The 12,032-nt window shown below is 53.1% G+C and overlaps 3 protein-coding genes across 3 annotated transcripts; 2 read left to right on the top strand and 1 right to left on the bottom strand.

Annotated features, from left to right (window-relative positions):
• Positions 1 to 4,231: 4,231 nt before the first annotated feature.
• BBK36DRAFT_1155180 (S-adenosyl-L-methionine-dependent methyltransferase) lies at positions 4,232 to 6,065 on the top strand (the record flags this gene model as incomplete). Its single annotated transcript, XM_024893801.1, has 10 exons — positions 4,232 to 4,242; positions 4,307 to 4,418; positions 4,483 to 4,644; positions 4,996 to 5,081; positions 5,149 to 5,330; positions 5,386 to 5,544; positions 5,619 to 5,712; positions 5,801 to 5,870; positions 5,946 to 5,959; positions 6,032 to 6,065. The coding sequence occupies 10 exons, from the start codon at positions 4,232 to 4,234 to the stop codon at positions 6,063 to 6,065; spliced, it is 924 nt and encodes a 307-aa protein (XP_024753690.1).
• Positions 6,066 to 8,703: 2,638 nt separating this feature from the next.
• On the top strand, positions 8,704 to 10,536 carry BBK36DRAFT_1108602 (YjgF-like protein; the record flags this gene model as incomplete). Its single annotated transcript, XM_024889380.1, has 4 exons — positions 8,704 to 9,282; positions 10,043 to 10,134; position 10,177; positions 10,204 to 10,536. 4 exons carry the CDS (start codon positions 8,704 to 8,706, stop codon positions 10,534 to 10,536), a joined length of 1,005 nt encoding a protein of 334 aa, XP_024753691.1.
• A 77-nt stretch (positions 10,537 to 10,613) lies between these two features.
• BBK36DRAFT_1174057 (hypothetical protein) lies at positions 10,614 to 11,682 on the bottom strand (the record flags this gene model as incomplete). The annotated part of the gene is made up of 2 exons (XM_024895902.1): positions 10,614 to 11,457; positions 11,537 to 11,682. 2 exons carry the CDS (start codon positions 11,680 to 11,682, stop codon positions 10,614 to 10,616), a joined length of 990 nt encoding a protein of 329 aa, XP_024753692.1.
• Positions 11,683 to 12,032: the final 350 nt, after the last annotated feature.

A 12,032-nucleotide genomic window follows, 5' to 3' on the forward strand; every position in this document is an offset into this window, starting at 1 on the left:
TCCCCCTCGAGCCTGGTTAAAATGCTGCCCGCACTGACGTACGGAGTTCGTGAAACACATAGGGATGGCCAATGGTCCAGACCAAAGCATGGGTGTCGGCCGCAATGCCTCACAGCGTGTGGCTATGAAACCCCCAACCTCATCTGTTGACGGGCTCAGGCAGCCGTGACAGATGCGAGAACTTGAAGGTCATTTGGCATCTCCAGCGGGTTTCGATTCATACCAGCCAATTGGGGGAGTAACCAGCATGAAAGCAAGCCTCAGCGTTCGTGCTGATATCAAAGAGTCGGCTTCACGTTGACCGTGCCTGTGCCTGCCTGGTTGCCGAAAAGAAAAAGAAACAAACGTTCCCGACATTCTGGTTCACCGTCCCGACAACTTGGGTCGGCAAAAAGGGGCTAGGACAGGGAGACCCCTGCCGTGGTTCCGCCCACGGCTCCATGCACTGGTGACCAAAGCTAATGTCAGAAGCGGTCCGTAGCGTTCAGGGGGTATGAATCATGATTTGGTTTTCCCACTTCGTGCTTCGCAGACTCTTCGAAGAATCACCATACTAGCTCTTCTTTTTTTAGTCCCGTTCTTTGCTGCACGGTTGTTGCCAATCACGGTTGGCCTCGGCAAAGCTTGGTCGGTGAGGACATCCTCCACATATAACGATCAACGGCCAGAACTTGTCGAAAGACAGAAGTTGAAGCCAGTCAAGAAGCCGTAGTGATACGATTCAGTGATTGAACCATATGACTAGCGGGCTTGACCACTTGTCCGGCGTACGTACAGCATGTGCTGGTCAGCCAATCTCGCGTGGTCTCTAGGCGCTGAGATTTCTCGTCTCATATCGTTCGAGCAGAACATGCAAAGAAACCAGGAATGCAGGTCACCAACAGCAGTCTCCTCCTATTCCGAGTCTAGGGGTTGACAGCTGGGCCACCATGTTAGACTTGTAGCGTGAAATGGGATGCGTCATGTCATGGATGACACATGTCGTAATACTAGTAGCTGACGGAATGCGGGTTCCTAGTGAAAGCCTCGTTTCACGGCCTCGCTTGTATGTGATCATCTCTGTAGGCTCTGGAAAGGCATCCAATCCTGCCGGGGTCCGACCAAGGTAGGATTGTTTGAATATGTGTGTGTGTGTGTCATCGGCCGCAACATCTTGGCCAGAAGCCGTTCTCTCTGGGTCCGTGCAGCGCTTGTACAGCCACGCCTCCCTCCCTGCAGTCCCATGGAGCTACAGCATCACAGAACATAATGTCCTCGACCTGACTGGGCAATTCTAGTCCTCGTCCTAGCCCTGGTACTCGTAGTCTTTGCGGGTATCCCGAGTTAGACAGCCTCGAGTGAAAGCCTGGGCACGGCAAAAAGGCTAAGTTGAGCCAAAGTGGATTCACAGAGAATGCTCAAAAGGCCAGCTGTGATCATCAAACTCTCTTTGTCTTGTCTTTTGACTAAAGAGTCGGTGTCCCTGAGAACTCGCTAGGCTGTTCGAGTCCCGAGCAGCCCGTATTTGTAGGGCATCCTCGAACTAGCATGTGGCGTTTGGTTGTCGCTGTCCCATCAGCCTGCCCGTCGTGACATGGGGGGCCATCCAGCCCTGGGTTGAGCCCCTCCAACGCCTGTTGGGCTTTCCAACAAGACAGCGGCATACTCTTCAATTGCTGTCCGCTGTTCATTGGTGATTGAACCGGGATATGCCGTGTTAATACCGTGTTGGGCTCTCCTGCTCCACGGGCCTGTACATGTGTGCACATCCGACAAGTCCTCCGCACCACAGGCGGCCGCGCATCCCCTTTACAATCAGTTCAAAGGAGCATCATAGTGATCGTGCTCGCAAGGGTGAGCCAATAAGCCGCGACACTGCTCCCGAGGTTCCTGGTGGCTCGTCAACAGGTGGGACAAGTCCTCCATCGCCAATCGCTAGCGGATGACAACTGTTCAGATGCCAAAAAGCAAAGAAAAAAAAGGAAGCTTGCTTATCTGGCAATCTCCACTTCCAATAGCCCTCTCGTCAGGCCGGCTGGCCCAAATTCTGCCAACGAGGTCTGCGGTCGCTTGAGATGGCCTCGCGGGACCGAGATCCCCCAGGTTGGAAACCCAAGGGCCTCTGCCAACGTGGCAACAGCCTTTGAGATTCAGCAAGCCCAGAGCTGGCGTGTCATGAGCGGTGAGAAACTGCTGGTCGATGGGACGCCGTCCTCATTGCAACGTTTGACAGAGCCTTGCCCGCAGCTACATATGCGAGTCGTGACTATTATGGCGAACTCGCTGTCACACTTCGGCTTGGCCCAGCCCATCCGCAAGCAATTGTCAAGGCCGTCATTTTGTGGATCCGCACCATGGGAAAGTAACCCCCTTTCCGAGAGCCTGTCGTGTCTCTGGCAACTGTTTGTCCAGCACAATGGTTGCTAGCACATGCATAGGAATAAGTGGATGAGCATGTGCCACCACTTCTTCCCTGCTCTATCACCAAGCTGTCGGTTTTATCAGACTGGAGAACTTCGTATGGAGGGCTGCACCAGACAATAGGCACAACATGAGACCGAGACGCTTACTTATCCAGCCCGGGGCGGCGAGTACTTGTATATTGGTCGCTGAGTTCTCGTCCCTCTTTTTTTTTAATCAAACACTGTCGACCATAAGCATCCGTGTTCAACACAGAAGAACACGAAGAAAGCAAGCCACTCTGTCCTTGTTTGTTGACACAAAGAAAGGCCGCCGGTTGATGAGGCATATCCGCGGTCAAAGGGAGCAAAATCCGATTCCGTTTCGTATAAGGCCATACTTCGTACCATTCACAGCTCCTTGCTTGATCGCTGCCCAAGGGAGTGAACGGCTCTTACCCTGTTGAGCTACCGGCATTGGTAGCCACGCTCTTGCAGTTCGCAAGGTAGCCAGCTGTGGTAATACATTGTACTTTGTATTGACCCATGCTGTGTATCGAAGCGACGGAGCATCATTTGCTTCCCAGACAGCATTCGGGATAGCGTCGATGATGGTCTGATCCATGATACATGATCCATGATCCATGATCCATGATCCACGGCCTAGGTCGAGCGGCCCACGACATGGGGTAGGAACTTTCCTGTCTGTGAGTGTTGCCGGTACCTCATGGAAGGGAGGGAGGCTAGGCTGGATGTGAACAAGTACCCCCGTGGTATACAAAGCATCAAGCATCATAGGTAGCTCCTGTTATTCGATGGCTGTTGCGTTGTACGATGGCAGTAACAATAGCAGTGGCCGTACCACTACCCTGACGCCTCCAGCTCCGCCAGCAAGGTGCGCACGTCCTCCCATCTGCCCATCCTCAGCGGTAAGAAGCTTTTGGGTTTCAGGTACGGATTTGATAGTTCCGTGGCATTATTTTTGTGATGGAACGACGGTCCTTGAAGCCTCGCCTATTCTCAGCATGCCGGGGTCCAGAATTCTGCCTTGTCACGCCTCATCACAGGCTTCTAGACTTTCCGATATGCTTGTCGACGGTGGTTTGGAACTGCAACAATCTTGGGCAGCGATGGCGGTCGTACCGTTGCGCTGGCACCAGCAAGCTTGATCCAGTAAAGACGTCGCAACTCCCACTTGGGCCGTGATATTGTATGCAGCCCCAGAGTCCTAGGCTTCCCGGACAGCCTCCCGTACGTCATTGCCGGCACGCTAACCAAACCTCGACGCTTCTGCAGGATGCCCCTGACAGACCTTGGCCTTGAGAAATGTGGTAGCACAAACAGTCGGCGGGCGCTCTCGTCTGAAGGCTCACGCAGAAAAGATCGGCACCTTTCCCCCCGGTAAGAGTCGCAAAGGGCTTCAGCTGGTTAATGCAGGCAGATGTTGTAAACCAGCTCCACTGTTTCCGATCCAGGAGAAGGGACACGTCGTGTTCTCTATCCCTCAGTGGCCGGTCCGGTCACGATACCAATCTGCCTATTCCCTCTTTTAGTCCGACTACGACACTGTAGGAGCCTTCCCGGGGCAAGAGGGGCTCTTCCAACGTCTGGACTGGGGCCACGCTTTCGGGTGCCACATGACTCCTTAAGCCTGAACAGCGTCTCATCAAAGACGAGGTCGTGGTGTTTGTATCGGTCGACTCGGCATACAGCACCATAAAAAAGACGATCGAATACCAGCCAGTCTTGTACCATCCAAAGGCGCTCATCGTATCAACTTATCCGTCTCTTCGGCTCCTGGAATTCCAAAAGCAGAGCAAATAAGGAAAGAAAGAGGAAATAGGACCCAGAAGATGGACACAGAGTACCAAACCCCCCGAGTAACAGCTTCGAGCATCCTAGGACGACCGCTGACATCCTCTGTTTAGAGACGAAACTGTCCCTCTCGACGAGACATATGCCGAGACGGTCAACTATCACGGCCGAATCTTCCAGCAACATGCTTTGGAAAGCAGGATCTATTATGCGCCGATCGATGATGTACGTTGTTCGTCAAGACGCACCATTCCACGGCCGGCCCTCGTCTCTTAACTCGGTGGTTTAGGAAGAAATAGCGCGATTGGGGAACATGCACGCTATGCTCCGCACGGTCTTCGACAATAGATTGATATTTCCCCCGGTCGTCAGGCCCCAGAGAATCCTCGAGTGCGGATTCGGGGCAGCAGACTGGGCCATCGATGTTGCTGAACAATACCCAGATGCAGAGGTGCGTGCTCAGCTCTGTTATTGTTTCGAATCATTCCCGTCGGCCGGACAACTCGCCAACGACGAACACATTGGCTCATAATCGAAATAAGAATGAAGATGAAGAATAAAACATGACAATGCCTTTTTCCCATCGAAGAGGGCCATGTCTTTTTTCTTTGATGGCGGGCTCATATTTTGATGGGGTGAACATCGAGAGCTCTGTCTAGGCATAGGGAAGCCACTAGGCGATTGCGGCCGGTCGAGCATCCGACAACGAGAGGCTGTCAGGAGTCTGCCTTTCGTCGTCCAAACCTCTCTGGATGAAAGGATAGCGTCAATAACGAAGGTATGCTGACGGACGGATTCGCAGGTTGTTGGCTTGGACATCAGTCCGCACATGATGCCCGAGGAGATGCCCAATAATCTCGACCTTCAGGTTGACGATTTGAATGGAGAGTGAGTTCTTGGAGATTCCGTTCGATAACAAGGAAAACACTTGTCTGAGCATGTCGTCATCGCCTAGGTTCACATTTCCCTCCAACTATTTCGATGTCGTTCATAGCCAGATGATGGCCGGAGGGATCCACGCAACTCGTTGGCCGAGCTATTTGCAGGACATGTACCGCGTTTTGCAGCCAGGGGGCTGGTGCCAACTCGTTGAGATATACTTCAATGCTCAATCAGACAACGGAACTCTGTCGCCGGGTAAGTCACCCCGTTGCCGTGCCTTAAGGCGAAGTGCGGTTGCTGAACTCCGTAGACCACGCACTTTCCAGATGGTCTCGCGGATACCTCGACGCTATGCATCCTCAAAAAGACCCGCGAGCAGCTCTTCGCCTCAAGGATTGGATGAGAAATGCCGGCTTCACTGACATAGAGTCGCGGCTTCTAACGCTTCCCATGTGCCCCTGGCCAAGTGGTATGTCGATCATACGAGAGTTTGAGCTGCTTCGAGACATCATGGTGGCTTACATCTGACATGGCTGGATTCAGATCCCCGCGACCATGCAATCGGTGCCCTAAACGTCAGCAATGTCAGTCAACTGCTCTATTCGATGGGCTTATATCCCTTCACGCATATTCGAGGGTATGTCTCACTGCTTCTTTCCCAAGATCGAGCCTTAGATGTCCACCGAAGTGAGATCAATGTTGACATGGGTTGGCGGGACTTGCAGCATGCCTCTGGAAGACTTCCAGCTCCTGGTAGCTCAAGCCAGAAGCGAAGCCAACAACCCGTCGTATAGGGTGAGCAAAGCCCAACACCAGTTGCTTCAACTCAAAAGAGATATGACTAACCGAAGGTCGGCGAATCGGTCGCAGACCTACTTTCCTCTGTAAGTCAAAATCAAACAATTTCTCAGAGTCGGAGATGCGGGACGCTGGTGACTTACCAACGACAATCGCAGATATGTATTCATCGGGCGGAAACCGCACCAATGATGAAGTGACTCGGGCCGCTGCCACACTGTGCAATTGGCAAAATTAAGAGATGACGCGGCGCTCGGCTCGGCTTGGAGGTGAAGCGTTTGGCTTGAGGGCAGGCAAAGATATCGTGAAAAGGGTCCCATGGCCAGGGATCCATGCAAGAAGAAGCCTTGTGCAAGGCGTCTTGGCGAAGGGTTGCTTTGCCAGGGGTGAGATCTTCCAACGGCTAATCAGCAAAATCAGGACGGCCGCGGAATACGTCAATGGGGTGGTTCGGACGATAGCCAACGGGACCGTGGGTGAGGCGGTGATGGGAATCCCGAGGAAAACAAGGCAGACGGCATGATGAACATAGAAGAAGACGCATGGAAAGGAGGGAAGAAGGGGAGGAATGAGAGGAGGGGAAGAAGATGGGCAGTTGAAAGAAGGTTATGGGGCGATCTGAGGAAGGCAGGTGGCGCCTTAGCATCTGGTACCTGCCTTAGCAATAAGCGTCAGATCTTTCTCCGCTCGCCGGCAGGCAGTCACTTACCAGGAAGGCAGTTGCTCCTTGTGTGCATGAAACAGACCGAGGCTGAGACAAGATCCCAATCGATAAGCCATACTGCCAATTCCAGAGAGGGCGGTATGACACGGGTACGGGCTTGGGAGAGCATAATGGCGGGTTTTTGGTCAGATGAATCGACATCTTCCCGTCCCTTACGTGTTGCTCAAACGCTACAGACCACCGGTGAGTCGGTTGATTAGCAAGTCTCTGGGCTAGGCTGCGCTCGCTGTGTTGTTGGTAGGTATGCGTACCTGACATACTGGTACGAATACAATGTGTCCACCAGCGAGGCCTTTGGGCCAAAGCAACCAAAGTGCCCAGCCCAGCTCAGGGAGTTGGTATCCTCTTCTTTTGCTCTCTCCTTCTACTTGCGGCTGTTCACCTGCTGATTCTACGGGCGATAGAATCTTGCAACGGCGGGAGGTGCCGGTGCCCCTGCACCAACGTCCTCCGTCCCACTCTTCACATGCCTGCGTCAATGGTCCGGGGAAACTGGCTGAACGGTTGTTGCATAGGGTTGCTCGCTGCCGGGGAGGAGAAAAAAAAAACATCTTTGGTTTGTCTTCCCTCTCTCTCCAGATTGATTTCCTCGTCAATGCTTGACAAGGGGGGGTAATCTAGGTGCATAAGACAGAGGGATGGAGGGAGAGGGCGGGTAGAGAAATGGCGCGCGTTGCGTTGATGTCGACTCTATCAGTTCAGGGGCCCTAGAAAAAAGCGACGACATGATCCAATACGCACGGCACAACAACGCCCGTCTACGGAATATGGCTACGGAGTTGCAAAGCCTGCCCATCCCCTACGTGTACCTTACCAGGCCTGTTTCAGCTTAAGCTCGCTACCAATGCCACGGAATTGATACGACGCGAGCAGCTGGGAACGAGTAGGAAGCGAAGCCGTTGCCGATGGCCAGGCCAAGCAGTTGACCAAGAGAGACAAGCGACATCTTCAGCAGGATAGCTCAGGGCGAGCACGTCCGTTTCCGCACCATGGAATCCACTCCTGTGCAGCATTTCTCCTTTGGGAGCGTCAGGCCGCAAAAACGGCCTTGGTCCGTCAGCTATGTCTGGGACGTGTTTCGTACAGCTCCAAGCTCCTCTCTGGAGCAGGACACGCATTCATGCCTAACAAGCTGCAGGCCGACCAACGCATTGAGGCATGTTTAGGACAAGTTGCGCCTCAGCGCTGCAGGATGAACTCGGCACCAGTATTGCTACCGAAGACTCTGTGCTGTGCTCTGGTTTACAAGGGGGCCAGTAGTACATAAACTGGTTCCAGGTTTGATGCTTCTACTCAGTGATCAGGCTGGAGACAGATGGGCACTTGTCTCGGTTGTTTGGGCAAATCGCAGACATCACCGTATCAGTTGGCATTCCAGTCAACCAAGAGCCAAGGGCCCGTGGGGGACACTCTGGATGGGGCTGATGGGGAGACAAGATTGAGTTTCAAGCCGCTTGGATAGGATTACACTGCTTCAATGCCGTTTTTTTGTTCAAATACCACCTTACTTGTACATCCAAGTGCCAAGTGCATTGGCACGGTCATCATCCTATGTAGCCAGGGGCTTTATGCAGACAATCTTTGGCGTAGCATTCGCTACCCGTAAAGAGGGTATGTGCTAAGCAGGCGGCAGAGTTGTCCAGGGTTGGAAGGAGATTCTTGTCCAATGTCAACAACATGTTGTCCGGGTGGTTTTCCTTGTCGATGCTTGGTTACGGGGCAGTCTCTGACATAATCGGGACTGCAAATGGTGTGCAAAACAGATGGTGATAGGCAGGTTGAACATCAATGCCTTTGTACGAGCTCTGTTTATCAAGATCCAGTCTATCGAATGGAAAGTAGTAGTCAGATGTCCGACGAATATGCCTCTGCCAGATGGTTCCCCGAGTATGAGATTCGGGTGAGAGAGGTCCGATATGGCTTGGGGTTTGGGTGCCGTCGGTTCAAGCGTACCTACCCTGGAGCTGCCCGCTAGGCCGATCAGCTTCACCCCTCCCTCTCTCACCCATTGGTTGAAAACTCCCAATCGGATCATCAACCTCTTCGCCTAACCTCGACTTCTTACCCTTCCTACCACCGCTCCCTTGCAGCGTTCACGCCGACACAATGGCAGCCTCAAAGTCATCAATGCCTCTGCTGACCGCCTTTCGAAGCTTGCGACAAGCTCCGCCGCGCCTTTCCCGAACACAATGCCTCGCCAGGCCGTCTCGATATTACTCGGCAGACGCTGACGCCCCGCCGCCGCTGCTGCAGAAGCTCAAGGGCGAGCTCAAGGCCGCCATGCGCGCCAAAGACGCGCCCAGGCTCTCGGTGCTCCGATCCATCATGTCCGCGAACCTCAACGCCTCCAAGACGTCGTCCCCGATCCGCACCGACGTCCAGCTCGTCGCCCTGATCCGCAAGCTGCAGAAGAGCGCGCAGGACGCCGTCGCGGACGCCCAGGCGGCCGGGCGGGACGACCTGGTGCAGAAGGAGAACCAGCAGATTGCCATCCTGGATGAGTACGTTGCGTCGAGCGGCGTGAAGACGATGGGAGAGGCCGAGATCAAGGTCCTGATCAACGAGGCCATCGAGGCTGCCAAGGGCGCGGGCGCAGCTGGCAAATCTCTGATGGGAGAAGTGATGAAGCGCGTCAATGGCGCCTTGGAGGGCAAGGATGTGGACAGGAAGTCGGTCGCGGCACTGGTCAAGGAGCTTACAAGCCAGTAACTGCGGATACGGACAGATGCTGTATCCGGCTCTGTGTATATTTCCACCTTTTGTACAATAATGATGACAACGGCAATGACGGGCATTGGGGCTTGGCGGGCGTGGAAAGTCTGGAAAATGTGGAAGAATCACATGTCACTTATAGCGGCTCACGGAAAATCTTCACTACCAACCTTTTATCACTACTTGATCGGATAGACAGAAAGGGAAAAAAAGCAACAGGAATCATATGAAATTGAATAGATCAAATTGTCCAGGTATATGGTGTCGATTATGATTCAGAAAATCCAGCCAGCGGATGCATTGTCATATTGCATTGGTTTTACAGTCAACAGCCACCAGACGACCGATGAACGGCTCGGGATATCCAGTTCGAATTAAATCCCGGTCCGTACCTCAGGTATCCCCAACCTTTTGCATCATGATAGCGAGGTATTGGCGTATTACAGCCGAGCTACTATTTTTCAGATCAATAGTGGCTGGCTGTATGGGAAGCTACATTAAGGCTGCTGCTCTATCGATTTGTGACATCTCCACCACCTCAAAGGGCGTGGTCGGACGCCTGGCTGGAAATCAATGAGTCAACGCTAAACCATCGTGATAGACTACCGGACAAGGTTGCATCCACATTAATGATCAATATATTTCCTTGATCCTCTTTTGCCTCATCACATATTCTACTTCTTTGTCAATCTATCCAACAACGCAACCCGAAATTCCAACAATGCCTCGACAGCTCATCACTTCCGGCTCCAAGTTTGAAGAGGAGATTGCCTACTCACGGGCTGTTATCGTGGACGATTGGGTGTTTGTCTCAGGAACTACTGGGTACGATGCATTCCTTTAATGCTATACTTTATTCTCCCCGAGAGTCTATCCTAGTTTGCAGTGACCAAGGTCAATTATGAGACTGGAAAGATCTCTGAAGATGTCGTTGAACAGACTGAACAGACTATGATCAACATCGAAAAGGCTCTGAGAGAAGCGGGATCCTCCATGTCTGAAGTCGTTCGCGTGAAATACATTCTCCCGGATCGCAATGACTTCCCCTCCGTTTGGCCGGTGTTGAGAAAATGGCTGGGCAATGTGCGTCCGGCGGCGACTATGGTGCAAGCCGCACTCATGCTCGACGAGATGAAGATTGAAATCGAGGTGACAGCAAAGAAGGGATCCGGTAATGATGTCTCCGGCAACCAGGGTCTTTCTGAAGAGCAAACTGGCAAGGAGTAATCGACAAAGAGACGCATGTAGCGATTGTCGACCTCGTCGGACCAAGCGTAGTCCAGAACATTTGTTTGCATGCCAACTTAATAGACCAAAGGCGCAACAACGGCTCCGGCAGCAAATGTGCTTGCGATCGTAATCATACTTGACAATGACAGCAGTGAAATGCCGCTGATGCCGTGTCCAGAAGTACAGCCTCCTGCCATTCGCGATCCAATGGCCATAAGCGCACCTCCTACCATCGCCAGATTTGGAGGCGCCTCAAAGACGGGTGTGCTTGCCAGCGAAGGGACGGCCTGGAGCAATCCCCAGGCTCCAGCCGTCACGCCGCCGGCGAAGAGAATGCTGTTGTACGAGATGGGCTTCGCACTGGGCTCTGCGCCCTTGACCAACCACCAGCAATAGTTTCCAACTTCTTCATAGACGGTGGAGATGCCTATCATGGATCTTCTTGTGGCAAGGGAGAAGAGCTGAGAGAGCCCGATAAGCAAGCCGCCTGCCGTTCCGACCATCTCGGCCCCGGGGAACTTGGGGGTGTAAAGTGTCGTTGCTGCGAGGACCGAGAGGCAGACGGTCTCAAAGAGAAGCAATGTAACGCCTCTGCTCAGACCAAGTTGATCGTTCGCAGTCACGGTAATGGGGCTGATGTTCGCTCTCTCCTTCCTCTGCCTGACAAGCTTGGAAAGGAGCCCAGTCCACAAGAGCCCGCCAAGTATGGCCCCGTTTAGGGCATAGAAGCCAGTATGGGTACCGGCAGCCAGTTGAGCATACAGCGTTCCTGGGCATGACCCTGACAACGCCATACCGGTACCGAGGAGCGTGCCGCCGATGATGTTGCCGTCGTATTTGGAGAAGAGCCCTAACGGCGAGGAACTTCTGGGCTTGAGCTTCACGTAGTCGAGGCGATCTGCAATGGCGTACATGGCTCTTTGTTCACCAATCGTCAGCTTTGCGGACATGGAACCCCTTCGAGGCGACCCTGGGGAGTTTGGACGGTTGGACTCACGCGCTGCTTGCAGTTGCGGCGAGAAACGCCTGTATCATGTGCCAATTTTCAAACTTCAGCTGAGCAATGACAATGGCAGGATTGTGAAAGGAGGCTGCCATCATAGCCGCACCAAAGGCAGCACCAGAGAGGAATGTCGTCGTCATGGCTGAATTGTTGAGAACAGGTTCCGATATAGCACAACTCAGAAAGCGAGTAAATGGTAGGATTCTGGGCAGTGGAAATGTATAGTTCAATACGGGCACCAAGATTCCAAGCGGACCTGGAAACGACCTCTCAAATAGTCCCAAACAGGGTTACCGGTTTAATAATCGTACCAAGACATGCAAGGAGGCTCGGAGATTGATTGCTATGCAAAACCCTTCAGTATCAGCTGTTAATACCAGCTCTTTGTCGAAGTATGGAACAGTCGCCGGGCCGTCGGCCACTGTGAGGAAGTTCGAAGAAGCGTCTTTACTCGGGCTTCATGTTGCGAGTGAGACTTGGAACACCGACA

The sequence above is a fragment of the Trichoderma citrinoviride genome (assembly GCF_003025115.1).
Source record: "Trichoderma citrinoviride strain TUCIM 6016 unplaced genomic scaffold BBK36scaffold_1, whole genome shotgun sequence".
NCBI classification, from domain to species: domain Eukaryota; kingdom Fungi; phylum Ascomycota; class Sordariomycetes; order Hypocreales; family Hypocreaceae; genus Trichoderma; species Trichoderma citrinoviride.